Source organism: Helicoverpa zea, chromosome 22, assembly GCF_022581195.2.
Source record: "Helicoverpa zea isolate HzStark_Cry1AcR chromosome 22, ilHelZeax1.1, whole genome shotgun sequence".
NCBI lineage: Eukaryota > Metazoa > Arthropoda > Insecta > Lepidoptera > Noctuidae > Helicoverpa > Helicoverpa zea.
The window spans coordinates 225,818-252,105 of record NC_061473.1 but is presented as its reverse complement, the minus strand read 5'-3'; the positions used below and the strand labels follow the sequence as shown (position 1 = coordinate 252,105).

At 38.7% G+C, this 26,288-nt stretch overlaps 5 protein-coding genes across 9 annotated transcripts in view; 3 read left to right on the top strand and 2 right to left on the bottom strand.

The window, feature by feature from the left end:
• Nucleotides 1-6,012, top strand: part of LOC124641387 — a 141,236-nt gene extending 135,224 nt beyond the window's left edge. For 2 of the 4 annotated variants that reach the window (XM_047179460.1, XM_047179459.1), the window contains exons 20-23: nucleotides 311-419; nucleotides 2,066-2,164; nucleotides 2,896-3,054; nucleotides 3,466-6,012. In XM_047179460.1, coding sequence (XP_047035416.1) covers nucleotides 311-419; nucleotides 2,066-2,164; nucleotides 2,896-3,054; nucleotides 3,466-3,706 — 608 coding nt within the window. In that variant the 3' untranslated portion in view covers nucleotides 3,707-6,012. Of the gene's footprint in view, nucleotides 1-310; nucleotides 420-2,065; nucleotides 2,165-2,895; nucleotides 3,055-3,447 lie in introns of all 4 variants that reach the window. The other 2 variants (XM_047179458.1, XM_047179457.1) reach the window with 1 other exon arrangement.
• A 1,472-nt stretch (nucleotides 6,013-7,484) lies between these two features.
• LOC124641657 (FUN14 domain-containing protein 2-like) lies at nucleotides 7,485-7,955 on the top strand. Its single transcript, XM_047179827.1, has one exon. The coding sequence runs from the start codon at nucleotides 7,560-7,562 to the stop codon at nucleotides 7,953-7,955; it is 396 nt and encodes a 131-aa protein (XP_047035783.1). The 5' UTR covers nucleotides 7,485-7,559.
• Nucleotides 7,956-11,192: 3,237 nt separating this feature from the next.
• On the top strand, nucleotides 11,193-17,522 carry LOC124641351. The gene is made up of 4 exons (XM_047179409.1): nucleotides 11,193-13,769; nucleotides 13,903-14,142; nucleotides 14,680-15,315; nucleotides 15,847-17,522. The coding sequence occupies exons 1-4, from the start codon at nucleotides 11,624-11,626 to the stop codon at nucleotides 16,050-16,052; spliced, it is 3,228 nt and encodes a 1,075-aa protein (XP_047035365.1). The 5' UTR covers nucleotides 11,193-11,623; the 3' UTR covers nucleotides 16,053-17,522.
• Nucleotides 17,507-21,627, bottom strand: LOC124641354 (transmembrane protein 234 homolog). Of its 2 annotated transcripts, XM_047179412.1 has the most exons (4): nucleotides 21,359-21,627; nucleotides 19,366-19,508; nucleotides 18,223-18,385; nucleotides 17,507-17,791 (listed from the first exon to the last, which is right to left on the bottom strand). In XM_047179412.1, exons 1-4 carry the CDS (start codon nucleotides 21,375-21,377, stop codon nucleotides 17,724-17,726), a joined length of 393 nt encoding a protein of 130 aa, XP_047035368.1. In that variant the 5' UTR covers nucleotides 21,378-21,627; the 3' UTR covers nucleotides 17,507-17,723. The 2 variants fall into 2 exon arrangements, with proteins under 2 accessions (XP_047035368.1, XP_047035367.1); XM_047179411.1 differs by lacking the exon at nucleotides 21,359-21,627 and having other exon boundaries at nucleotides 19,366-19,560.
• Nucleotides 19,861-21,359, bottom strand: LOC124641353. The gene has a single exon (XM_047179410.1). The coding sequence runs from the start codon at nucleotides 21,323-21,325 to the stop codon at nucleotides 20,321-20,323; it is 1,005 nt and encodes a 334-aa protein (XP_047035366.1). The 5' UTR covers nucleotides 21,326-21,359; the 3' UTR covers nucleotides 19,861-20,320.
• Nucleotides 21,628-26,288: the final 4,661 nt, after the last annotated feature.

The window sequence follows — 26,288 nt, the reverse complement described above, 5'->3', positions numbered from 1 at the left end:
TATCAATATATTTAACCATCAAAATACAATAAACACAGTTAGAGCAGGAAAGTAAAGCAAGACAAGCATTTCTGAGATCATAATGATTCAGTATCTATCATAATCAAATAAACAAAAAGAAATCCCTAAGATGATAGATAAGCCTGTTCACAAAGACTTTTCAGCTGTGTTAGGTAAAGAAAAAGCTAATCCGGGGTTTCAACAAATAAAAATCAACCCCTATTATCACAAAGGCTGGTCTCCTAAGGTGTTGGTTATTGTAAGAGCTAAACGCGTACATAGCGGGTAGGCTGACGATGCGAGTGTGCAGGCACGGCGGCCGCGGCCCCCGACAAGGAGAAGCCGGCGGCACCGCCCAAGCGCGCCAGCCCGCACCACCTGCCCGCCAGCGGCTTCCAGCCCTACCGACCTGATGACAGGTAAGCACCTCCTTATGTCCTACAAATCTAGACCCGTATGCATGGGACCTCCCCTCCTTTCTCGACTTACGAGAGCTTATTTTCACAGACAAAATAAGTCAGCAATAGTTTACTTGAAAATTCATAATAAACGGTGGTTTTAAGAAAACTGACGTTTATATTGTCGGTGAAATGGGGGTTTTTCCTAGGGTTCAAGATATCCTCTTACTTATACAATAGTTCCAAATTAGTTCAGGCTAGAAAATTTGGAAGTCGGAGTATAGGAGTATGGATAAGGCGTTTTGAGTAAATTTTGTTTGCAATGCAGAAATTAATGCATGCTTCAGAAGAGAAGAGTGGAGACCTGTAGGTTTTAACGTCTCTTCGTAGGCACCAAATTCTATCAAGATCGGTTCAGTCTTATAACTTTGAAAACAGCATACTATCTAGTCATACCTAAAGTGAGGGTTTCGCTAAGCGTGGGCTGCCATACAAGTGACTCGCGCGTGTCTGGCAGACCACCTGTTGCGCGCCACGCTGACCTACTACAACATACGCGCAGTTAGCTGGAGTTCATAGGCCACTACTACTACTTTTATGTACCTACTACAATTATATTTAACAGGGCGGAATTTTAGGAGTCTTGTGCTACGAAGGTTTTTGAAGATCCAGTTTCTGATTTTCAATACCTGCAAGTCTGATTGTCCACCTTAAAAGTAAAACCACATGTCAAGTGCATGCTAAAAGCGTATAAGCAGTCGACGTTAGCTTGCATTTTGCATTGAGAGTCAGCAACAACCCCTTTGAATTTTTATTTTATTTGTTTAAATCAGGCGTAGAAGGCCCATAGAAAATACTATACCTACATAATAGTTATTTGTTATACAAGAGTGCAAAGTTGCTTTTTAACCGCGGGCTCAATTTTGATGACCGAGCAAGCGAAGGATTCTAAAATTGAAACACGAGCGTAGCGAGTGTTTCAATAATTAGAATCCTGAGCGATAGCGAGGGAATCAAAAGAGCACAAGGTGAAAAATCTTTGCACTCGAGTGCAACACGTAACTTTTCATCCCACCTCATCGAGGAAATTACTAAATGCAAAAAAACAAAATGGCGCGGACATACGAGAATCAAATTAAAAAAATGTACCTATTAAAGTTCATATATTTGAAAACTCACTTTAAAAATGAAACGACGTTAAAAATCTTATGTAAAAATAAAAATAAAAAATACTTAATTAAATAATTATTTTAAGCAGTATTTTATTTGTTTAATATGTATTTGTTTGAAAATTCTGATCAAGATTGTCACAAATGGAGTATTGCACACGATGTTCTAAATTCAAATCACTTTGCCGCTCTAGAGGATAAAAACGACTTTTGCGCTCAGATATCAAAGGGTAAAACTACTCTTTCCGAGATGGTGGGATGAAAATATTATTTTGTACGTCAAAAACATTCTTCACCTGTGGCTTTAGGCTTTAGGTCATGGCCGTAACGGCAGGTATTCATGGCAGCGATTTAACTGCGCAAACGTTGGCAGTTGTGGTGTATATCGGCCTTTAGGAGCTAGTACAGGGTGATGTGTATGTAAGTCATGTATATACCAGCCTTTAGGAGCAACTATATGGTGATGTGTATGTAATGTGTGTGGTGGTACTGTTGTAGACTGTCGCACCCGGCGGCGTCGTTCCCGCTGCTGGAGCCGAGCGCGTACTCGCCCTATGCGCACCCCAGCATCTACTCCAGCGCCGCGCTGCAATACAGGTATATACATAGCGTTTATTTTGTTCATATTAATATCTTCAGAAGACATAACTGAACAAAGGACTTTAATTAGAGATCATTGGTGTCCTAGATGTACCTGTACTCACTGTTCTACTAGGTTGAATAAGCCCGAGTGCAATCATGTTTTCGTCCCCCCTAAGAAAACATATATACTTTTCTCAAACAGTTTTTTGGCCATGTATTTAATACGAGTTGAATTTCAGCGAGATTTATACATTCAGGGGCCTGTTATCTACTGAGATTATGGGAATATATTTTGTTTTTTGATATCTACTACTTTATACTTGAAAACTAGAAAGGGGCACTTTTTTCACAGTTTAGGGTTACTTAGTAAGGGCCCGTTCATACAGACCGGCTTGGAGATCATCGGCGCGCATTTTTCTTTCCACACAGACAGGAACCGATCAGCTGCGTGAGCGAGAGCATGCAATCGGATCCAAACGTTTGCAAGACCTAGAAAAATTACGCGATTGAAGCGAATATTTTATTATTTTACACCAAGCGCCTTCGAGCATTCTTAATGACAAAAGCGGTACACATGCAAAGATAAACCTTACTACAAATACTAAAAACTCGATTTTCAACGCGTTAAGAATTTGAACTTCTCTCCGAGTTCGTCTGTGGAAATGGACCCTAATAGGGTTAATAAAGCGTTGACTATACTGATCATTGTGTGTTTAAATGCTAATATCGTGTAACGTGTTTGTCAGACTGGCGGCGGAGGAGCAGATGTACCTGGAGCGCGTGTTCCGCAGCGGCGCGGTGGGCTGGCTGCCGCCCTACGCGCTGTACCCGCCGCTGGCGCCGCCGCTGCCGCTCGTGCACCCGCACCACGACGACAAGGAGCACCGCGACCGCGAGCGCGAGAGGTAACCATATGCGATGTTATATCTAAACATACACAACTAAATTACTAGCAGAAATACCATGACGGCAAATCTCCTAAGAAAGTAGCAAAATGCGGGTGTTTGGGGGTTACGTCCGCGTCTTCTTTGGGCCCGGCCATTTTTTGTAATACCAAATATCGTTGACTGATGTCTCTAACAACCAAACTTTCTCGATAATTCACTCGTAACTAATCGTTTTAGTTATGCCCATCGTACGTATTTGACTTAGATGGAGGCTCCTGACCTACCCGAATAAACAAAATTCGAAAACTATGTAACGTTACATATTAGTAATTAATATTTTCCAACAATTGAACATGTTGTTAGGTAGGTGCGAGTGTAGCATTGTTAAGTACACATAAATTTATATCGTAGTTTGTACAAACTCCACAGGGAGCGCGAGCGCGAGCGCGAGCAGCGCGAGAAGGAGCAGCGCGAGCGACTGCAGCGCGACAAGGAGCGAGCCCTGCTGCACCCGCAGCTGCTGCCGCCGCCCTACCTGCCGCGCGCGCTGCTGCCGCCGCCGCTGCTGTACCGCCCCTACCGCGTGTTCCCGCCCGAGCCCGCGCCGCCCGCCGCGCCCGCCGCCGAGCCGCCCGACGAGCGGCCCGCAGGTGACGACGCGCCCGCCTGACCGCCGCACGCACACACACACTCTATATATCCGTCTTTTGCATATTCTAGCGTCAATCGACTTATATTATTGTACAAAATCATGGTTTCTTTTGTACGCAGCGGTGTACCCGCATGCGGTGGGTGAGACGCGTATTGCGATCTTGTCGATTATGAATTTTTTTTAATGTATTGCGCATCGAACTGATATGCGGTAAGGCTAATATCAGTTGAAGTATGAAACAACATATAAAAAATAAAACAATAGCTAAAATTAACTACAAAAAGTATTTTCACATATCAACATTTTTAAATAAAAAAACATGTCCACTAATATAGTCAATCACTAATAAAATAATTTCTCCTATTTTAATAATCACATTGATATTTCACAATTTCATGATTAAAATTGATCCAAGTCTCATAAATCCTTATAAGACTGTTTATCGGTTCGATCGTATTGCATAGATCTACAACAAATTGTATCATAAATTATACTTTCCCTCCTCATTCGCTGAAAGAATCGAAAATAGCCAATCGTTGTTTCAAGAACTTTGTCGTTTCACATACAATTGTTAACATTATTTCTGTTACTTTGTTAATTCATCCTTGTTTTATGTGTACTAATTTATTTAGTATTACCGAAATAAATGTACATCGGGAAATCAGTGCAAACGCTGACATTGTATGCAATATTAACCATAGACATTATTCACGTGAGACTTACAAGTAAATAAGTAATAACTTGTATAAAAATTAATTTGCTAGGTAGCCTAAAACTCATATTTGAAAATACATATAAATCGGTGCGCTAATAGATATAAGAAAGTTCGTCACTAGTCAAGGGTAAAGCCAATCGACTTTTTTATCGATATTTTAGTAGACTCGAAATACTATCGAAGCTTAAGTTTCACGTAAATAATGTTTCACGACTTTTGACTGATTTTTTTTGTAATTTAAAGTACTTGATGACAATTATGGAATACAGATATATTTGAAATATAATTATATTCATAATTGTATCTTCCAATTGCTAGAGACTTATCGAGAGAAATTGTTACTTGTGTGCTTTTATCGAAACCGATCGAACAATCGTTATGTTTATTTGTGTTCCGAGTGAGTGTATCGTTATGCCAATAGTTTGACAACTTTGTATTGATTTTTAATACTGATTCGTATGTTTGTGATAAAGTAATGTTAATTTAGTGTTGTGACAGGAATTGTTTGTTATCTGACAATAACGCTGAGTTTCATATGAAAAGACAATAAGTTTGTGTATTCGTTTTTTGAAGTTTTTTTGTTAGTAAGTTACTAACTACATAAATCACTTCCAATCATTATATCGATACTGATAGGTTTTCATCAGTGTTTTGTAAACAAAAAATCGATTTTCTTTTGTATTTATTTGTTATGAATTTTTCAATAAGGCTGATATCCAGTCTTCTGTAGTTGTAAGACGAAGCTTGTCACGCGAATGTTTGTACGTTTGTAAGTTATGTAACAGCGGTCAGTTTCGATACAAGTGCACAACTGTTGCTACTCACCGCGACGGCACTACATTGCAATGTCAACCTTATGTTAAGTGTGTACGGTGCAACTGTCTCCTGTGTGTGCACGAGAGAGTCGACAGAGTGAAGCCAAACGATAGAACTGCCGAGTTCCTACATATATAGCGCCTCTACGCTTACTTACACGTGATGTTACTGTCTGCTGATCAAACCCTGACGAATAAACGACTGCCCGGCGCAGACTTACTACATACCATGTGCGGTTATTTAAAATTATATATACATTTAGATGTAAACAAATGTATCGATCGATAATGCACGAATTATATACGTAGGCATGCGCCGTGTCGCCCGCCCCCAACTGTACTTACTGCGGGGCCCGGGGGCCCGGGCCGGGCCGGTGTCGGGCCCCGGCTCGCGGGCCCCCGCGCCGCTGCGGGCCCCGGGCGACGCGTCGCAACTATTAATTTAATTTGTAATTTCGGTAGTGCGGGGCGACTGTGATGGACCCCGCGTGACCGACGACTGCAGTGTTTAACGAACATTCTAATACAAAACACGAAATTTTATAACAAAAAAACCTCTTTATACGTTAACTTAGATAGTTATTATTAATTTTAGCTTTTAATAGGTGTTCAATATTTTTCAATGTTTTTTTGAATCACGAGCAGCATTTAGGCGCACGGCGTGTTGTCGTGCTCCAAGTGTCAGTGTCCGATATGTCATGTAAATATTATATTTAATAGTTAGATATGATATGGACAATACCTAACAAGTGAAAAAATATGGTTTTATTGAAAAATACATTCAATGAAATTAAGATGTGCATGCTTGCGTGTGGCGCGGCGGCGATAGTTGCGTCGGTACCGTAGCGTCGGTACCGTAGCGTCGGTACCGTAGCGTCGGTACCGTAGCGTCGGTACCGTAGCGTCGGTACCGTAGCGCCGGCACTGACGCCGGCTCTGTGTCGCGGCCGCGCCTCACGGTAGTACTTTTATTTTGTTTGTCCCCCGCGCTTGTAGCATGTAGCTAGTGTTTGTGCAGCTTACCTTATCACATGCGACACTATACCGACTACGAGTACAAATACTTATTAACCTAAAATCAGTTAGCCTCTACATTATGATGATCTGAGATGGCATTCTCATGTTTCTCATCAAATCTCTACACACACATGTAAGTGTGACTACCGTTTATCTGGCCAAATATAAATAGGAATTATAGATGTGAAAATAGGTAATCGTTTAATACAACATTACCTATAACATGAGCTTCAAATAACCAAAAACACCTCATAATATGGATTTAGCGGACTTTCAAATCTGTATCAAACAATATTCCATAATCATAAGATACTACAAAGGATGACCCCTGTGCCCTGTCCGTGACAAATGTAGGGTGGTACATACTATCCCAAGCAGTGTGATTCTTTGCTGAAGCTATGGCAAGACGAGGTGGTAGCAGTGTTGCCAGAGGGCGCTGAACATTGATTATTGTGGTTCCTTCTTCAAGCTGATTGCCGCTATAATGCCGGAAAGATATCTGACCTAGGTTTGTGTATAGGAGTTCTCGCCAAGGAAACCGTTTACATTAGTCTTTTTACTTGCTGGCAGATATTTAGAAGACCACAATATCTTCAAGCCTAATTAAATAAAATGCCGTATTAAGCAAAAGCAGGACGCTGTAGCAAAATTAGCGTGGGGGCCCTGAGTCTCTAACTTTCTACTAAAGAGAAGCGAAAAAGAAATTGACGGTTCAGTAGTCTCGAACTTTAGTTTTATGACTAGGCGCAGGGCCCGTAGCAATTTGCCGTATGGTTTATCCGCCACATAACAATTCAATATATCGATGAAAAAAAAACTAACATGATTGTGTGAAAGACGATAGCAAACGTTGCTTGTTGAATAAAAAAAAAGTATGGTCGAAGAATTGTGATAAGAGCGAGTTCATTCTGTGTAGGTATGTATGAGGTAGCTACCGACTGTGATGCAGTAGGTCTCTTTTATTCCGAAGACATTCAACCTCCTTGTTGACAATCATAATCACATCAATAAGATCTTCCCCTAGGGGCGGGTGGGTACATTTTATATAGTTTTAAATGAATAACTAAGGAACAAATTCGTGATCCGAGCTTTTATAGGATCAGTAGAACAGGGCAGAAGTGCCGAAGACCGTTTAAACGGTCTTTTGTAGACGGCAAAAATGTAAAGCGTAATTATTATTCATACATTTTCGCAAAACAATCTATGGTGTGACAGAGTACCTCGTGTCACACCAATCAATCCATCAAAAACCTGTCAAAACAAACTCAAAAAAGCAACAATTTTGCATCTAAAGCTGTATAGTAAAACAAAAAAATGTGTGCCAATGGCCCGTCCGATCCCGAACAACGAACTCCGTAGCGTAAAACACGAGGACAAGGATGACAGTCCTAAAGGCAGCCAGTCGATCCTCGACCTGACGATAGACAGCATCAAGAGTAACACAAGCAAGAACCTGATCGTGGGCACGGCGTCGGGGTGGGCGACGGGCGTGGCGGTGGTGCGAGTGGGGCGCGTGGCCGCCTTCGGGCTGGGCGGCGGCATCATCCTGCTGCACTTCGCGTGCGAGTGCGGCTACCTGCACGTGAACTGGGAGCGCGTCAAGCAGGCCGCCGGCGAGAGCCAGGCCTGTCTGGAGAAACTTCTCCGCTTCGTCAATAGGAACAGCTGCTTCTCCGTCGGATTTTTTGGGGGCTTCTTCTTCGGCGTGGCTTCCACGTAATTTTAGGTAAAAGTTAAATCATGCTTATTCCTTAAAATTGTATTTAATAATATCTTATTAATACTTTGCTAATACACTAAGTATCTTCTAGTTGACTTATTTGGGACAGTTTCTACGCTAGGATCACCATCTTTTCACCATGTTTCGTTAAATCGATTAACATAAAAAAATTACCTAAAGAACATTTACCCCAAGAACTTGAAAGAATATTTGAAATAGTTTCCCATGAGCCTATGTCGCTATTAGGACTTAAGGTGCCATATAAGATGGCCAGGCAGCGACGGAGATGTATGAAGGGAAAAGCTGCTGGACTTTGGTTTATATACCTATGTAGCTAGACTGGAAGGTGAGCAAAATAAAAAGTGAACTGCAGATTAGACTTGGGTATATCGCCCACAGTACCCTACGTTCACATCGTATTTTATTTCATTGTTAAAGAGAGGTAACAGAAGCAACAGGTTGGCAACCTATCGCGAGCGCTAATTATTTAAGTACAGGCTATTCAAAAAGTGCACACAATACAGGCCACTGGGGAGCGAAATACTAAAGCGGTGTTCCCTCGGTAACAGCTATATTTTAGTCATGAGAGTGAAACAAAAAACCGTAATTATGAAGACGTAAGTATACCTAAATAATTGGCGCCGTAGGTAGGTACCGTTGTGATGTAAGGTGAAAAACATCTTAATTAAGGGGAAACAAATACCCACTAGGTTTACGTAGGAATACCTATCAGGGTTGACTTTAAAGTTACGGTACTCACGGGTCTACTCAGCCATAACTGGCAATACTGATGGCGTTAGAGGTAAAACGATGAACATAGCGACTCGTTCCGGTAATCGAGAATGATCCAGCCAGCCGACGGAGCTTGTCTAATGCGTACGTTCGTCTTCAAAGTGGTGTAAGTATTAAACTATCGAAAATGCATAAATTGAATCGCACAGAGCTCAATAAGGTTCAGTAATTCAGCACTTGATTAAAACTATATTCGACTAGTTAGTTAAAGGATTCTATTGGACTTAATTTAGATTATCTCAGAGGCATTCTTTTATTCCTATGACTTGATAATAACGCAATGAATAGTGTTGTGTTCTTTATGAATCTAGAACACTAGGGCAGACCGAATGAGATATCCGTTCCTTAATGTCTATCACATAAAGTAAGCTGAAGTGGGGTGAAACTACAAGCCGATACGTAAGTACTTGCCTAATTAAAAAAAGGGATAATACTTCCTTAAGAGTTAGCTTTACGATATAAATAGCTTTACTTTGCATGTTTGGGTTTATCGAGGACTATGAAGCAGAGATCTTCAAAGACATAGACATCCAGTAATTCCATAGATATAGTCTATAAACGCCTGTCGACCTCTAAGGATTTTGTTGTCACATTATCGTGGTGCTGTGCTGTATTTAAAGGATACGTAACGTAAGTATGTATAAAAAAAAACTGAAAGTGACAATATAAGTGAATAGAAAAAATGAGACGAAAAAGACTAAGGCCTAATTTTATACATTGCTACTCGTTCCAAAATAAATGCATATTCTAGAACAGAATCTAAATCTGAGATAAAACGTTGCTACCACCTCCTCTGCTGCCTTCTATCTTATTCTCAGTTCTGATAATATTATATAATGTGGAGAATCTTTATAGCAATATTTTATCTTATCTCCGATCTCAATATCTGGGAATTTTGCTACTCTCTCATACCTCTGTTATCAATCTCTGCTCATCTGCCTATTAGTAGATAGGTATTATTCCATTCTTCATCGTCTATTGCGCAGTCAAAGAACAACATCAGCCTTGTTAAGATAGGTAATATTATGAACCAAAGTATGAAACGATGACTTTACACACAAAAGACCAAGCTCAAAACAAAGCGATCTTTTGAAACCGAATAGGTACCTATAGTTCGGCCATTCAGAGAATGCGTTCCTGACACGTCGCGATTGAACTGACGACGTAACTACATTCATTGATTATTGATATAATAATGTTGTTTTAATGCTCCTCAATTGTTAAAACGGTAAACAACCAGCAAAAATATTTTTATCGTAACTGCAACGCCATTGCAAAGTTACGTCGTCAGTTCAATCGCGACGTGTCAGGAACGCATTCTCTGAATGGCCGAACTATAGTAGCTAGCACTGACCAGTGGAGGCACTGACTATTATAAAGTAGGCATGATTTACAATAGTCATTAAGTACCTACCTAATGCCAGAATCAAATACTATGAAGCTGAAGTCTGTTTGTTTGCTTAAACGCGCTAATGATGATAGATAATCAAGTTCTACTGAGTTGTTAGAAAGCTAGAGTCCATAATTTATAGACAGAGGTTATTTTAATCCGCGTGAGCGGAGTAATTCACAAGGGACCATTGACGAGAGCTTGGAGAAGATCCCTAGAACCTAAAAAATGATACAGATGTAATGTATACAGATGAAAGTTTTTACATTCAGTAAAATATTATGAGCGGTTGCGGTACAGTTACAGTAATTTTGTGCACATAAAAATTGCTAGATAGGTACGCATTAAAAATGCTTACTTTAGTAAAACAAGCTAAAGTGCACCTACGGCAGATTTGGAACTTTTGACGACATAAAACTTTAATGCAGAGTCAATGTATTTACGAGTCAATTTATTTAGATCCCTAGAACCTAAAAAATGATACAGATGTAATGTATACAGATGAAAGTTTTTACATTCAGTAAAATATTATGAGCGGTTGCGGTACAGTTACAGTAATTTTGTGCACATAAAAATTGCTAGATAGGTACGCATTAAAAATGCTTACTTTAGTAAAACAAGCTAAAGTGCACCTACGGCAGATTTGGAACTTTTGACGACATAAAACTTTAATGCAGAGTCAATGTATTTACGTTAAAATGATACATTTCTCAATAAAAAGACTAACTATTATTTCGCTAATCAGACTGATACAGTCAGAACACAATCACCTTAGTTTCGTTTTGCATAAATTGTGTAGTGTTTAGACGCATACCTACCTTTTCCTATCCAAAGCATGAATTTTATTTTAATTACATTGTAGAAGTAATACAAGAGGATCACTTTCACTTACCAATTTATCTAAGTTATATCGATGTTAAAACGATTATTACATTAGCTTATTAGACATTGCCTATCATAACGCAAACATCTCTGTTTTTCAAACAAGTACAGATTACTTTTTGTTTGATTATTTATTGTTAACACTGCAGTCCGACGTCGCCTCATGTGTTTATCTTAATTAACCAGGTAAAAAGTATGCTTTGAGCTGGTATGTACTGTAATACAAAAGTTCTTAAAACAACACATGGTTAGACTGTATGACGTATACCTATCCCGAAAAATATAGGTAATTCTGTAACCTGTTTCATATCATATAATGTGTGCGGTGTCTGCAGGGCGGTAAATATTATTTCTATGTTTACTATGTGTTTTTATACTAATATACCATTTGTATGTTGCAGCTCGTCCAGTCAAACCGATAACTCCACTAGCGCCGCCGGAGCAAGAGAGAGCTCCTCCGCCGGACCCCATTCCACCGAAACCACCGGAACCTTTTAAACCTGAAGAGCCCATATTTGAGAAACCTGCATTTCTTCCAGCAAAACCAATCCCACATTCTCCAAAGATATCTCCATCATCAATCCCCAATCCTAATCCCAGTGTAATGACGCCAAAACAGGTGGATGGATATCCAAACTTCGGCAGTTACCTCTACTCCATACCAGGATACTCGGCATTTCAACCTATTAGTTCAGTTTCATACCCGCCTATAGTCCAGCCGACCCCGCCTCCCGCAGTGCAGAACGAGACACCCAATCAGGAATTTAATCCTTTCCCAACAAAACCTAAAGAAACGCCTACACCTGTTGTTGAAGAAAAAAGTACTGACACAGAGCCACCAAAAGAGACACTAAAACCACAGACTGACTTCGAAGAGCATTTTACACCTGAAATAATAACAGCGACATCTATCCCTGAGAGCAACAAAACACATACAACTGAGTCAAAGATGAGCATAACATCGCTAGCACAGGGATCAGGAGCCACGGTCACTATTCCATCGCAAATACCAAATAAAGAATTTAAGAAGAAACCTGAAAGGTTTAGTTTAAAAACTAGTATACCAATAAGCAAGATCGATATGAAATGTGTCAGTAATCCACCCGATACTGCCTTTCAAAATTCTTTGGCAAAGAAAACTTTTAATCCTGCTTTTACCAAAGATCCACCGAGAGTTGAAATACAGAGTAATATTGTGATAAAGACAGCAACTAAAGAACCTGAAGTTAAGGAGGTGAAACCGAGCGTCTCATCAAGTAACAGCATGTGCACTTTGATCAATACTGCAGAGACTGCTAACAAAACTGAAAACCAGTTTCGTGTACCCGAACCTAAAGTAGATACACCAGCTGAAGTGAAAGAACCTCCTGCAATACAAAGACCTTTATTTAATCCCATCAATATAGAAGCCAGCAAAGTGAATTTCAGTAAACCTCCAGATCCACCGTATAATGAACAGAAAAATCAAATAGTATTTATACAAAACAAGAGCAACTCGAACTCAAAGATGTTGGTCACGATACAACAACAGAACCCACAAGTTTTATTACAAAGAACTAACTTCGAGTCAAAAAACCTGCAAGCTCCTTCACGACTGTCAAACCAAAGTAAGAAATGTATCGAAGACGTTGTCAATGAAAGTACGGCGTCGAAAGTGGTCGCACTCAAGAGGCTGCACCAGGAGAACTGCGACGAGAACGATTTCGAGAATTTGATCACTGAGAATCAAATCTATGGTAACAAGATAGTCGTGAAGGAGAAATCTCAAGGCACATTGCAAGAACAAGATTTAAAAGCGAAAAAGATGACAGAAAAAGTCACGCCACCGGAAACTAAGAATGTTGTATTACAACCAAACTTTGTATACTTGAGCAACGTTCAGTTTCCTAACTTGATGATGATCAAAAATAATTCAAAAGTTACACAAACATCTGACTCAAATAAAGTTCAAAAAATTGCTCCAAAAGAAAATAAAACTGTACCTGAAATTACTACTGTAAAGAGCTCTGAAAGTAACTCTGAAATAAAAACCACAAAGCCAAGTATAACTGTGAGTAAAGAAATTCATGTATTAAAATCTAGCAACAACGTGTTGCAAACTCTGTCAAATAAAACTAAGCCTGATATTGTTATCCAAGCTAATCCAAAAGTTATAGTAAGTCCACAAATAGTGTATCAAGTACCGATTACATCAATCGTGGAAACTGATAAAGTTAACCAACCATTCAAAAAACGAGACTATCCAAAATTCATAGCACCCAAGAAGGAAGCGCCTAAAAAACTAGATCAAACCAAAACAAATGACAAATTATACATAGCCTGTCCTTATCAAATGGATTCCAAATTGCAGCCCAAAATTGTCATCACAAATATTCGACCAAAAATAAATAAAATAGACGAAGTCAGTTCTTTGGATGTTTATGAAAAACGAAAACGATTGAGGCGTCTCAAGTATTTGTCTAATCGAGAAAACAAGGATGTTAAAGCTGATCCGAAGAAAGTGGAAAAGACTGAAATACGAAATGTAATTACACCTGATAAGGTAAAAAATGAGATTTATAAAGAATTTGCAAAAACTAAAGTAGGTATGGATGAAGGCAGCAGTGGGAGTGACACAGATGACTACGGAGAAGAAGATCTGAAATCTTATGACGAAATTATTGAAGAATATGGCGGAAAAGGTGACAAGGATAATGGGAAAATTGATTTCATGGCTAATCTTAGATTAGCGACATTAGAAGCGTACAAAGGTATGTAAGTTTTAGCTATAGTACATCAAGTTTGAATACAATTTATATTACTTACAATAGACGATGCCAAAGCATAACTTCTGTTAGTGTGACTACAGAGCTAACCAACAACACAATATTCTAATTTTCACAGAAAAAGACCTGGAGCTTCAAGACAAGGTTTTGAGGAACGATTCGGTGGCCTCAGCTTACGCGGCGGTGGGTAAACTGGACGTGCTGCTGAATGTTCCTCATGATGAAGCAGTGGAGACGCCTGCAGAGGAAGACAAGCTACTGGAGGATGTACAGCAGGAGAATAGGACGGCCACGCAGAGGAAGAAATTGTTCCTCTCCAAGTTAAAGCTTACGCAAGTCACGCAGAAGTATAAAGAAGGTAAATGTACGGTGTTTTAATAAATAAAGGTAGACGATGTCAGTTACATGGGAAGACCACCGTGGCGTAGTGTGGCTGTCCGCTGCCTGGGGCGGGATACAATTTTGCTGCCTCCTCGGGTAGGTATTATGTAAAGGTTATGGGCACATCCGATGTGACTGAAAATACCGAATCTGGGTTTAAGGCTAACAACTGTAATTGACAATACCACTACAACCGATGAACTGAACAGATTTTGATAGGTGTAGATTTTATTAGTGCACCGCACCGGTGCGACTATATCTATCTGATCTTTATAATTTGACGATTAATAGCTCCCACACGTCTCCTTGGCTCCCAGGAGTGAGATAGCAAAAGAGAGTTGAAATTATATCATTTGAGTGTGATAACTGAGAATTTATTTTGTATTTTTGGACCGAAAACTGAAAAAGCAAACGCAAAAAAAATTGCCCTCTAAAACATGCCGCCCGGGGCATTTGCTTGTGTCCTTTGCCTATATAAATTAAATAGTTAATTTTATGTCTGTTAATGTTCCAGGTTACGACAAGGTGTGGCAAGAAATATTAAAAGAAAGAAAACGGCGGAACAGCAATCCAGACTTAGAAGAGAATTGTAAAGAAGCCCGTCTCGGGTTTGACCCCAACTGCCAACTGCGACTGCTGACTGAAATCAAGAAATGTGTTAACGAAAATAACAACCTTATCAAGAAGAGATTAGACTCAGTTTCCATTGTCGATTCTAACGATGAAAGCATAAAAGTGCTAGCAGAGAAGAATTTCTCTGAACTTAACCGCCTATCCAAAATGGCGGACCGCAGCGTCAAGCTGTTCAAAGCTCCGAACACAAGGAAACGAGATCTAAACCCCGGCTTCGACAGCGAGAACATTAAAAAGCCAAATATAAAGATTCAGCAGCCGTACCAGAACTATCCTAAGATTAAGATTCCGAGTATTTCGAAGATAATATCGTTGAAATCGACGCAGGAGTGTCCGTCGGCGACGTCGACGCAGGCGACATCTATGGACGAGCCGCAGAACTCGGCGGCGGGCGTCACGGAGATGTTCGAGGAGAAGACGAGTTCTGAGAAGACGAGAGACTTCTGCTGTCAAGTAGACGAACCTTCGTGGCCTGAGGTTGAAGCCCTAGTCAAGAGTTATAGGGATTATGATATAGGTAATTTTTTTTTATTTCCAAATCCGGCTCCAAAGTCAACACGACACGACGATGGTCATTCTACTAGATATATAGTATAAATAAATAAATAAATAATGTCTGGACACCTTTTCACACACGGTCGGTTAGCCCCATGGTAAGTTATTTATTAACTTGTGTTATGGGTGCTAACACAACTGATAAACTACATATAGCTACATATATACATATTTATGAATACATATTGTAACACCCAGACCACGGCCAACAAGCATGCTCATCACACAAATGTCGACCGAACCGGGAATCGAACCCGGGACCTCAGGTTTGGCAGTCCGGCATGGTGACCATTGCGTCATCGAGGTAGTATACTTTAGATAACTCTTCAATTATCTAAAGGTTTCTTCCCATTCTGAACGATTAAATGATCCGTGAATAAATAGAAAACAAAGCAACGTTTTGGTTTACCAGAGCATCAAACCCAGGACTTCATTGTGAGTAACTTATAGTAAAATTGATTTTTTTGCTGAAATATGAATATTAAAATTCCAGCTCGTCGAAAAGAGATAGCGGACCTACACAAGCGCAACACTGCTCTAAAGATAGAGGGCGCTCACATCACGCGCTCGGCGTCGCGCGACTCCGACACCGCGCGCGCGCTGCTCGCCGAGCGGCAGCACCTCGCCGGCGAGGAGAACAACCTGCGCCTGTCGCTGCAGCGGCTGCAGAGAGCCATCGAGGCTATCAGGAACAGTTAAGATTAGGAGCCCGAGTTTGTATATTGTACAGGGTGGCTTACAGTGTTTGTCAAAAGTTGTGAAAGTAACATACAATAGTTACAACAGTCTTCTAATCACCTAGCAAGCTCTCTTGACGGCCTCTGACGTGAAACAATAGTAACTGAAACAGGCACGTTAAACTAAAAATAAAGTCGCGATTTGTTTTTGTTAATCTCGCAAAATAAGCATGATTTACATCAATGAAAACATGAGTCATTGATTGATTTTCAGTATCCCACGAGTCACAGTTTTACAATATTGTTACTTTGATATTAGAAATTTATTTACATTGATTTGTCAGCAACAAGTCTTTAAATAAAAAATGCCTGAACATTGAATTGAACTCTCCCACTAGCAAACACTACTGTCAAAAATTACTTAAGTCACTGACTGTACCTATCAAGATGGATCTTACGTGGCAGAAATTGTAAATATCTTTAGTACGTAGTTTAAAAACTATTTTCATATACTATTTAGGTACTGAAAGGTATCTATTATTGCATCACTAGTGGCCTAGCCAGTTCAAATGATCATTCAAACACTTTACATACGTTAGTCAGTCAACAACTTACAATTTTTTTTTGCCCTCAGGCAATCATAAAATAAAATGGAGTAGATATGAGTTGTAAATAATTTACCTATTAGGCAATTTAATGTCAAAGTAGAAAGAACTGTCCATTTTTGTTAAGTAGGTACATTTTTTTAACAAATTTTTGTTGCTTGTATATTTAATGAAGAGCTAAGGTCCAACCTTATATATTGTACTAAAAATTGTGGTTATATGTTTCTGTCAATTTAATTGTAATATAATAAACAACTAGTCACGTATTTTAGGTAATATTTATTATTGTAAACGATAACTCTTAAATAATAGATTGATTATGCAAAACCCGTTTCTGTTTGGTTATTTTAGCATTTTTACTGTACCTATCTACAGAGTGCTCAGTATATTTTAAATACCTACAAAACAGAAGGCAATTGATATCATTTTGAAAATTCATAGGTCAAAAAAATTATCATAAGATGAGCATGAGCACACTATAGGTAGGCAATATTTTTAAGGTATTTTATACGCTTACCTCATTCTTTCATAATAGAAAATTGCTACATACACTGCATCGAAAAATACACAGCTAAAATAAAAATAGTAATTATTATTCTTTGATAATAATGGCATCCAATGTAAATATGAACATGAAAGTAGGCAGGTGCGGGTGCTTATAAACTGCTATGCGTATAAAATTTTAATTTCAATCAAATTACTAAAGTTACGTTATTATTTATCATAAAATGCTTGTAATAATGTGCCTCTTATTTTATAGTATTTATAAATAATGTAATGTAATATACACATTCTGATCAGCAATAATAATAATAACGAACGTATTTATTCGAGAAGCGAAAATTATTCATAAGAAATGAAACAATTAAAAGATAATCCACATTTTTTATTGTTGTTTTATTTATTTTAAGTTTCATTATTTTGTTTAATTTGTTAATGTATTGTGTTACTTAACGTATTGTTAAATACAGTAAATGGTGATTACCGTCTTGTACCTACTAAAAGTGTATTTTTTAGTAGTAAACATAATTATTTGGTGAGGTTTTATATCAAATAGGTACCTACTCATTTCATCTGCTGACACTTCTTCAACTGGTGTCGTCGATACAGCAGAGTGCAGTTCCCGCCATAATCAGGACTATTCCAAGGATTGACCCTGGAAATTAGATACAGTAGGTTTTGGTACAACCCTAACACTAGGTAGAGACGTAATTTAATCGTAATTACACAGAATCTATGCTACAAAAGAGGCTAAACATATTAAATTCATAAGAAAATTGTATTTAATGATAACTTACGAAGTAACTATTAAGGTTATCAGTGACATTACTCTTTTTATAACCACTAGTGTCAGTAAACCTTATGAATACCAGATAAGACCTATCTTATGAAAGCAGTATCGTCAATGGGCACTGCGTCTTCTCAGGCCATAGATAATACGGTACCTAACTCATACTTCACTGTACGTATTTACAGTTTGTACTTGCAACTTTGTTTTCATACTGTTAAGTTGTATGTTGATGTATGTAAAACTGCCACTTAAAAGATCTACTCTAAGGGATTTATCGACAGCCTACAACTACTTACTTCTATCGAGCGGTTCCTCCGCGCCGATCCCCGCGCCAGTCACCGCGGTGAAGACGAACGCGAGACTGTTGGCAGTGGGCACTGCTACTGACAGCGGAGCGCGCTGCACTGCTGCCAGGTAGCTGAGAGACCCTGCCTGGTTCACCAGCCACGGTACCACGTACTGAAACGTTTTGTCACGAAGTTAGGGAAAAAGTCGTGGTGGCCTAGGTGGGTAAAGCACCAACCTCTCATGTATGCGTGTGTGGGTTCGATTCTAGGTCAGGCAAGTAACAATGCAACGTTTCTAAGTTTGTACGTACTTTCTAAGTATATTTTAGACACCAATGACTGATAAAAAGGTGAAGGACATCTTGAGGAAACCTGGTCTATAAAGTCTGAAATCACCAACGCATTGAGCAAGCGTGGTGATTAATGCTCAATCTTTCTCCGTGTGAGAGGAGGCCTGTGCCCAGTAGAGGGACGATAAAAAGGCGGTAACGTAAGCTAGGGAAAACTGCGTCTATCTTTGCAAAGGCCTTTTAATTGTTCTACTGGGGCCCGATTCTTAATGTCAAAATTTAATAAAAATTTAATCACAATAGCAGTTTTACCCTTAGCGGGCATTCTGCTACTAATATAAGACCAATCATATTCCAAATAAAATTTGATTTGTTTGCGATTGGTCTGCCATTTTAGTGATTTTGGTCTACACGGTAGTTTGCTTTTCCGTAAATCATTTGCAGACAATATGATTCATTATTGAATCACAGAAAAGGATAAACACGTTTATTTAAAAGAAAAAATAACGGGATGCCACATACCTACGTCAATCGTAATTGAGTCGTGATTGGATCTCAGTCGGATGTGAATCGTATGTCGCTTAAGTAAAATTTGCAGAATCGCGCCCCTGGTGAGCGAAGCTTTGTCTCACACAGAGGAGATAAGATCGTATAAAATATTTGGGTCAATACAAAACTTTTTATCAGTTCAAAAGTGACAGTGAGCCATTTTAAAGTGCTCGCTAATGAGACTGTTGAGTCGTTTCAAAATTGTTATTGCATATTTTCACTCATCGATTTCAAACCGCACCCAGGAACCCAATATGTCAGTAGGTGGCCAATGTTGGACATGGTAAAATTTCGCAACATTAGGGAAACTGACCTTCCAATTGCCGAGCAGGAAGCTAATTTCAGCCCAGACCTGTCCTATCAGGGTTGTGGCCGTGACGTCACGGAGGCCCTTCGTCCCCTGCCGTATGAAGGGATTGGTGCATCCCCATAGCACGCCTGTCAGCACCAACAGACCTACGGATATGGACATAGGTAGGTGATAAGGGGGCATCACTATGAATATTATTATTGAGAAAGTGACTTTGTTTGTTCCTCTTTCACACAAAAATGGCTGAATTGATTGAAATGAAAATTGGCTTGGAAATAAACAGTAGTAGAGATGCATATAGGCAAAAACAAAATATTTTTAAATTAGGTACTATTAATTTTAGCTCAGGAATGTGAGTTCAAATATTTTAAGCAGTATTTTGCTAAAATGAGAGGATATTTTTTTAGGTACATGGTTATACACTGATTTATTTTGAGTTTAACTTCTGGATAGTAGGAGCCCAGCATATATCAAACAAATAAACAAGAAAAGTCAGTGTTTAATAAAATATAAATTTATTATTGAAGATAATATTATTTCAATTGTATAATTAACTAATTAATTACGAGACATTACCCAGATTGGCTAACACACAGAGATCAATTTTGACTGAGGAATCTTTGAGACTTACATTTAATACCACACCATGTTATGTTTATATAAATAATGCGAGCCAATAATAGTATTACACTTTCTTCAGTATAATTATATTATTAGTACTTGACATTTGCTAAGAATACATCTAGGTAGGCAAATTAGAAAAAAACACGATTTTTATAGATTTCAATAAAAAACACCAGTTGTGCATAGGTATATCATAACATTTTTTGTTAACAAAACCTCATTAAATAAAATGTCCAGTAAATAATATTACATGATTTAACACAGAAACGGAGCCTGCAATAAAAAACAATGAAGTCTATATGTACACTCATAGCAGAACGTACACCATAAATTACTATAACGGAACACCAACAGTCATTTGTCTAACATCATTGAACTTGCAGTGGTTATCGACCAAGTCCACCCACTGCACAAACTGTTTAGCTAAGGCCACCGCAATCTCCATGGTCATGATGCAGTCATTCTCAGCACGATGGGCCTCTATGGCCGGCCTCCCCAACACTCGCTCATAGATATTCTTTAGCTTATGTGACACCGTTGGCTTACTGTCACCTTGATAAAAAATTTTGCGTTTGATTTGTTCATACTTGTTTTTCGGCTCTGGATTTTTCCGTTTTCGAGGAGTTCTTTCGTTTTGTTGTTGCATTTTTGCTTGAGCATCCAATTCTTTGTATTCATCTTGTAGTACAGCATCGATTACTGACTTTTCCAATTGTATTTCACTCCCATTACTTACGCACTCTGTAGGTCTTGTAACGGATTTGTCTTCTGACTCCACAGTGGTCTGGTCATTGTTGTTGCGGCTGCAAGACGCATCACTATTTAAATCACTGCTTATGTTGTCAACAACAGTTCCATTAGTATTGCTTACACTGTTAACAGGCTGTTTGCTTTTAAGTATATCGTAAAAAGCATATAAACTATCCGCGCACAGGATATCATCAGATAAAGTCACTCCTAACTTATCAAAATGATTCTTCAAGATGGGGAAATCAAAATAAAGACCGTTCTCTGCTACCAAGCAGACTGGCTTCTCTTGACATTGTAAGAAACCATTGATAATGTTGAACACATGTATGTTGAAGTCTGTTTGGTACTCGAGCAGGTCATTACACAGTCCTGAGGTCTTGGTGCTCTCGGGGTGGATCATCCTGCGCGGGTTGAAGCACATGGTGAGCTTGTCGAGCACGCGCGGCGCGGCGCCCGGCGTCGTGTCCAGCACGTGCCGGCGACTCGCTACCACCATACTGAGCTCAGTGATCCTCGTCTTATTATACTCATACTGCGGTAACCCGGTAGTTTCTAAGTCGATGAACACGTACGTTGCTATGCGCGCCATATTTACAACTGTAGTGAAATCGAGGACACTTACCGATGGCTTCCAACATCATACACCAGTCAATTAGCTAACGGCTATTTATAGTTATCAGTCAGTATGCTATCAGCTTCGAGGTTGTATAGATAACTGTTCTTTTATCATCGACTGTGCGTCATCCGAAGAATGCCTAAATAGATTTCTGCCTGGCCAATGCAGAAATGCAATGAGTCACACTGGTTGCACTTGCGGGAATTATAAATCCATCGACAAACACAAATGAATACAAAACAAAACAAATAAGTACACGGAGTTGACGTGAATTGACATCTGTCGGTCTGTCAGATGTCAGTGTCGACTTTGACACTTGACATCATAGAGGAAGAAATATTTTCGTTCGGTAACAAACTATCGCGGCCATAGATGTAATATAGTAAACAAGATTGCGCACGTTCAAAATATATGTTTACGAAAATGAACTCTATTCTAACGCAATAAGGTACTAAATTGGTTGCATAATACACAGAGGCAAATCCGAGCCGAGAGGGATAGTTAGAACGGAGGCCGTTTGTCTCTTTCTGACACTTTGCCAGCATAAAAAAATGTTGTGATCAACAGTTTTGTTTTCCCAAAAAAACTATTGAATCACTTATATTTTTATCTTATTTTAACAATTGTAAGTCAACAAATTTATAACAATCGCATTAATTTATTCGTATTTATTCTTTAAACATAAACAACATAAATTTTTATTTTGCTTTTTTTTTATTTTCTAGCGGTAACCCCGAACATTCTTGGCGCGTAATCAGCAAATTAAAATTTTGTTTAATTTTTTGTATTAAATCAATTTAAACTATTAAAATGGTGAAAAAGTGTTGTGATTATACTTGTAAAAGTGAATCCTATGGTGGTTGCAATATATCGTTCCACAGGTTAGCTAATAATAACATTTTCGTAAATCAAACAACTAGGGTGCCCATGAATTCTTGTAATGAGTCAAAATATGAGTGATGGATTTTAAAACTGTTGTACTATTGTTATTGCTTCCCAAAAAATGAAGAAAGGCGACATAAACGGCTCAGCAGTCTATATGTGAAGCAAAAATACAAAAAAAAACAGTCTTCACTTCGAATCTTCCTGCTTTTATACTGCTAATTCCCGCTAATTATTAAAAGCCTATATTAGTATTGTAAGGTCACAAACTGCGTAAGTTAAAATTTCAATACAAATCTGTGTTTAATAATCTTAGCAAATTCGGATTTGTCTCACATAGCTTAATCTCATAGTCACCCTATTAGAAAGGGACAGACGGCCTCCGTACTAACTGTTTCACTCGGCTCGTTTTTTGGGTAAAAGTGCGCAGTCCTGTTTACTATATTATGTCTATGATCGCAGCAGACTGCACGGCTTATTATGGTAATAACCAAATAGATGATGAAAATATTACAGTATTTACAACAATTACAAGTTGTAACAACTACTTGCTGATTTCAAGCCTGAACAAACTAGCTAGGAGAAATTAAGTTACAGAATAATTCATTTATAACGACGGCGCTACGTTTAGTGCGATTTTTGTATTCAGAAGGGGCGGATCCAGCCCTTAAATAAAGCTGTGGACACATCCATTCGATTTCGCAAAAAATCTAAATCTGGGGCCAATAATGCGAGGTTTAATAATTCTACCAATACCACTACAACCGATGAACTGAACCAAATTTGATATAGACTTTTGTGCGCCCTGTCTCGCTGCTTGAGTAAAAATTGAAGTACATTAATTCATATTAATATGGTGTTGTATGAGGAAGTAGAGAGGTGGTACATAAGGGAATAGGTATAGTTTATGAAAAAATGTTAGTAGGTATATCTGTGAAAAAATGTTTAATGACTAAAGGAAAGCAATCTGCAGTAGTACAACAATGTAGTTAGTAAGAAGGGCCACCAAACGCAGCGGGTGATTGATGTCCATGAAGAACAAGCCACATACACTCAACTTGCTGAAACTGGCACGGTGGAGACGCAATATGTTCTTGCATAACTTTGTTTGACCATCTGGAAGAAAATTAAAAGTTTAAAAAGCACATAAGGCTGTTCATACGTAGAGTGTAAGGAGGCAAACCAAACATCGTCCTGCCGTAATTGCTGACGTACCTTATTGCGAAACCTGCTGAAAAATGGATGACTAGTGGCGGTATTGCCTCACATAACATCAAGTTTGATATTAAATGCTTGTTCGGAGATGGGCATCACCACCTCCGAAACCAAAAATATCCCACACTGCGCCTACAATCACGCATTTCTAGCAGGGGGCAGGCTTTTGTCCTGCAATGGACGTTTTTAGGCAATGACGGCCCTAACGAATCATTACCATCGTCATCTCAGCCTTAGGACGTTCACTGCTGAACATAGGCCTCCCCCTTTGAGATCTCCACAGATACCTGGAATGAATTGAACCTTACCAGTAGGGCAGTTTGACGTCGTGATGAGAACGCAAGAATCTTGTACATCTCCGATAGCTTGGTAGAAGCGATCGAAACTGAGGCCCAGCGCAATTTGTATGACCACGGCTTTTGCTGTCCATACATAGATCACCATGAAAATGGAGGTGAATTCTATCTGAAAGCATTACAAGAGGATACGATAAATATACATGTTGGTAGGAATGCTTTGTAAATATATTTTTTTAATAAAATATGATTTACTGATTGCTAATTCATATTCAATAGGTACTCTTGATCCTTCTCCATGTGAGAGGAGGCCTGTGCCCAGCAGTGGGACGATAAAAAGGCTGTAACAGTAACAGTAACAGGTACTCTTTAATGAGACGCGATGGAAAACTTTATTTCTTGTAATATGCCTTTATGTTTGCTACTAAATAAAGATGTTACGCTATGTCATATGTGGGCCGTACCTAGATGACTTATGATGTTAGGCGTTAAAAGTATCCGTTTTTTTTTTGTTGAATACATATAGTAATAGGTACTCACTCGACCACGGTAAAACTTCCTGAATTCAATCAACATTTGACAGTTCACCAAGCTACTGAAAAATGTCTCCAGCGTTTGATACAGGATCTGGGCACATGCAAAAATACAGATGAATTTAACCAAATCCCGTTAGAACACTTACGGCTAAGAATAATGAAATATCTTACCATATATTGAAATACCGTTCTACAGATCCTGTGACACTTAGCTATTTGTAAGTAGGTCTCAAACATTATTTTGTATTGATCTTCGTCACTACCATTCTTTGAGAACATTGAAATGTGAGCATTCCACAGCTTCACTTCATTGGTCAGTAAATGAATAAGTGTGATAGCATAAATCATATTCGCATCAATGGTTAACATAATTGCAGTGTTGAAGATAATAACCCAAGAAGTTTGTTTAAATATTGTAATCACAAAACACGACATCAAGAAGTAAGCGCCGAAGAAAATGCTGACGTAAATACGACTGATGTTGACTGCGCTTTCAAAGCTAGCTTTGTTGCCAATACAAGTATGAATTCTTTGAAAGATTAAAACAAACGCGACATATCTCTTAGAATTAATAAAAAGGTTGGTGAAGTTAATGATGAATCCTACACAGTAGAACACCAAGTTAAAGTAAGATGCGAATTGCAAGTAATTACCCATGAGGAACATTGTTAGATCAAAGTATAAATAAATATCGAATATTCGGTACAAGGAAAATGAAACGTAGAGCCCTAAGCTCGTCAGCAATATGAACTTGTTGAGCCACAAGTTTGGGTGAATGAAGTTATTGCTGAGCTGGTATCTCGGGTTCAGCACGAGCATCTGCATCAGGTATAAAGGCTGAAATATCTGCTGCACTTCTTTACTAAGTTTGTTGGACAAGGGAATTCCAGATTCCGTCATTATCGTGTCTTGTAGAACTAACAATTGTTTCACAAAACGAATATATCGAATAGCTGCTGGATCCGATACGTTTGTTCGCTTACGCTATGGGCACCAATTTAATTAATTCAATGTTTTCGAAGCGTCTGCTATTATCGTTATTAATATTATAGGTGAGTTTGTTTGTTATTCTTTCGTAGAAAAACAAATGACGGCGTTTGAGGTGACAATGTTAGGTATAAAGAAAGGGAATCAACGCGTGTAAAGTAGAGCTACTTTCCATCAGGTTACAGTAAGTAATACGCCAATAGTAAAATGATTAATGACTTATTGATAAATATAATGATTGTTCGCTTAGTGGAGTTTGGGTAAGTCAACTAAGACGCTTTATTTTGGTCGTATTGTTTTTCAATGAACTGTTGACAGGTACTTCCGCTAGCAAGTCTCGATTAACATCCATTTGCAGTTTCCTAGAAATCGCTGTTAAGTTTAAATACTTACAATAGATGATTCTGAGACATAAGACAAGTAATAGCTCAGAAAAACGAGAAATTAAAGAAAAAAAAAAAAAAAAATCAGAATACGTTTTTATTTACATGTCCATGTACTTTTTAAGTATTTAAAATAATTGTTTCACATCATCATCTTTTGCTTAAAATAGTTTTTTTTTTTTCATTTTAATCTGCAAAATGATCCAAGGACTACGATTTCTAAACACTGCAAGATCTGTGCGTAAGTGGGGGAAGAACTTACACAGAAATTTATAGGCGCACGACGTCATCACTTAAGACGGGAAACCGATCCGACCGAACAAAGGATTGTAAAAATATCATAATGATTTGAAAAAGGTGATGATGCAAGACTAGGCAAACAATAGAGTGAAGGAGATGATGCTATAACACTGGGTAGATAATAAAATGATGGTTATACAGCAAAGCCCAACAGCGCGAGCGTGTAGTTGGTGATAACGCCGAAGATACTCAGAGGCAGCGTGGCGTCAACAGCGAACAGGCCGAATGCCGACATCTTGTCGTGCGACGAGTTCTGCAGCCAGTGCCTCTGCCATCACAATTACAATCATTTACATTCCAATCGATTGAAAAAGGTTATCAGATTTATTTAAGACAC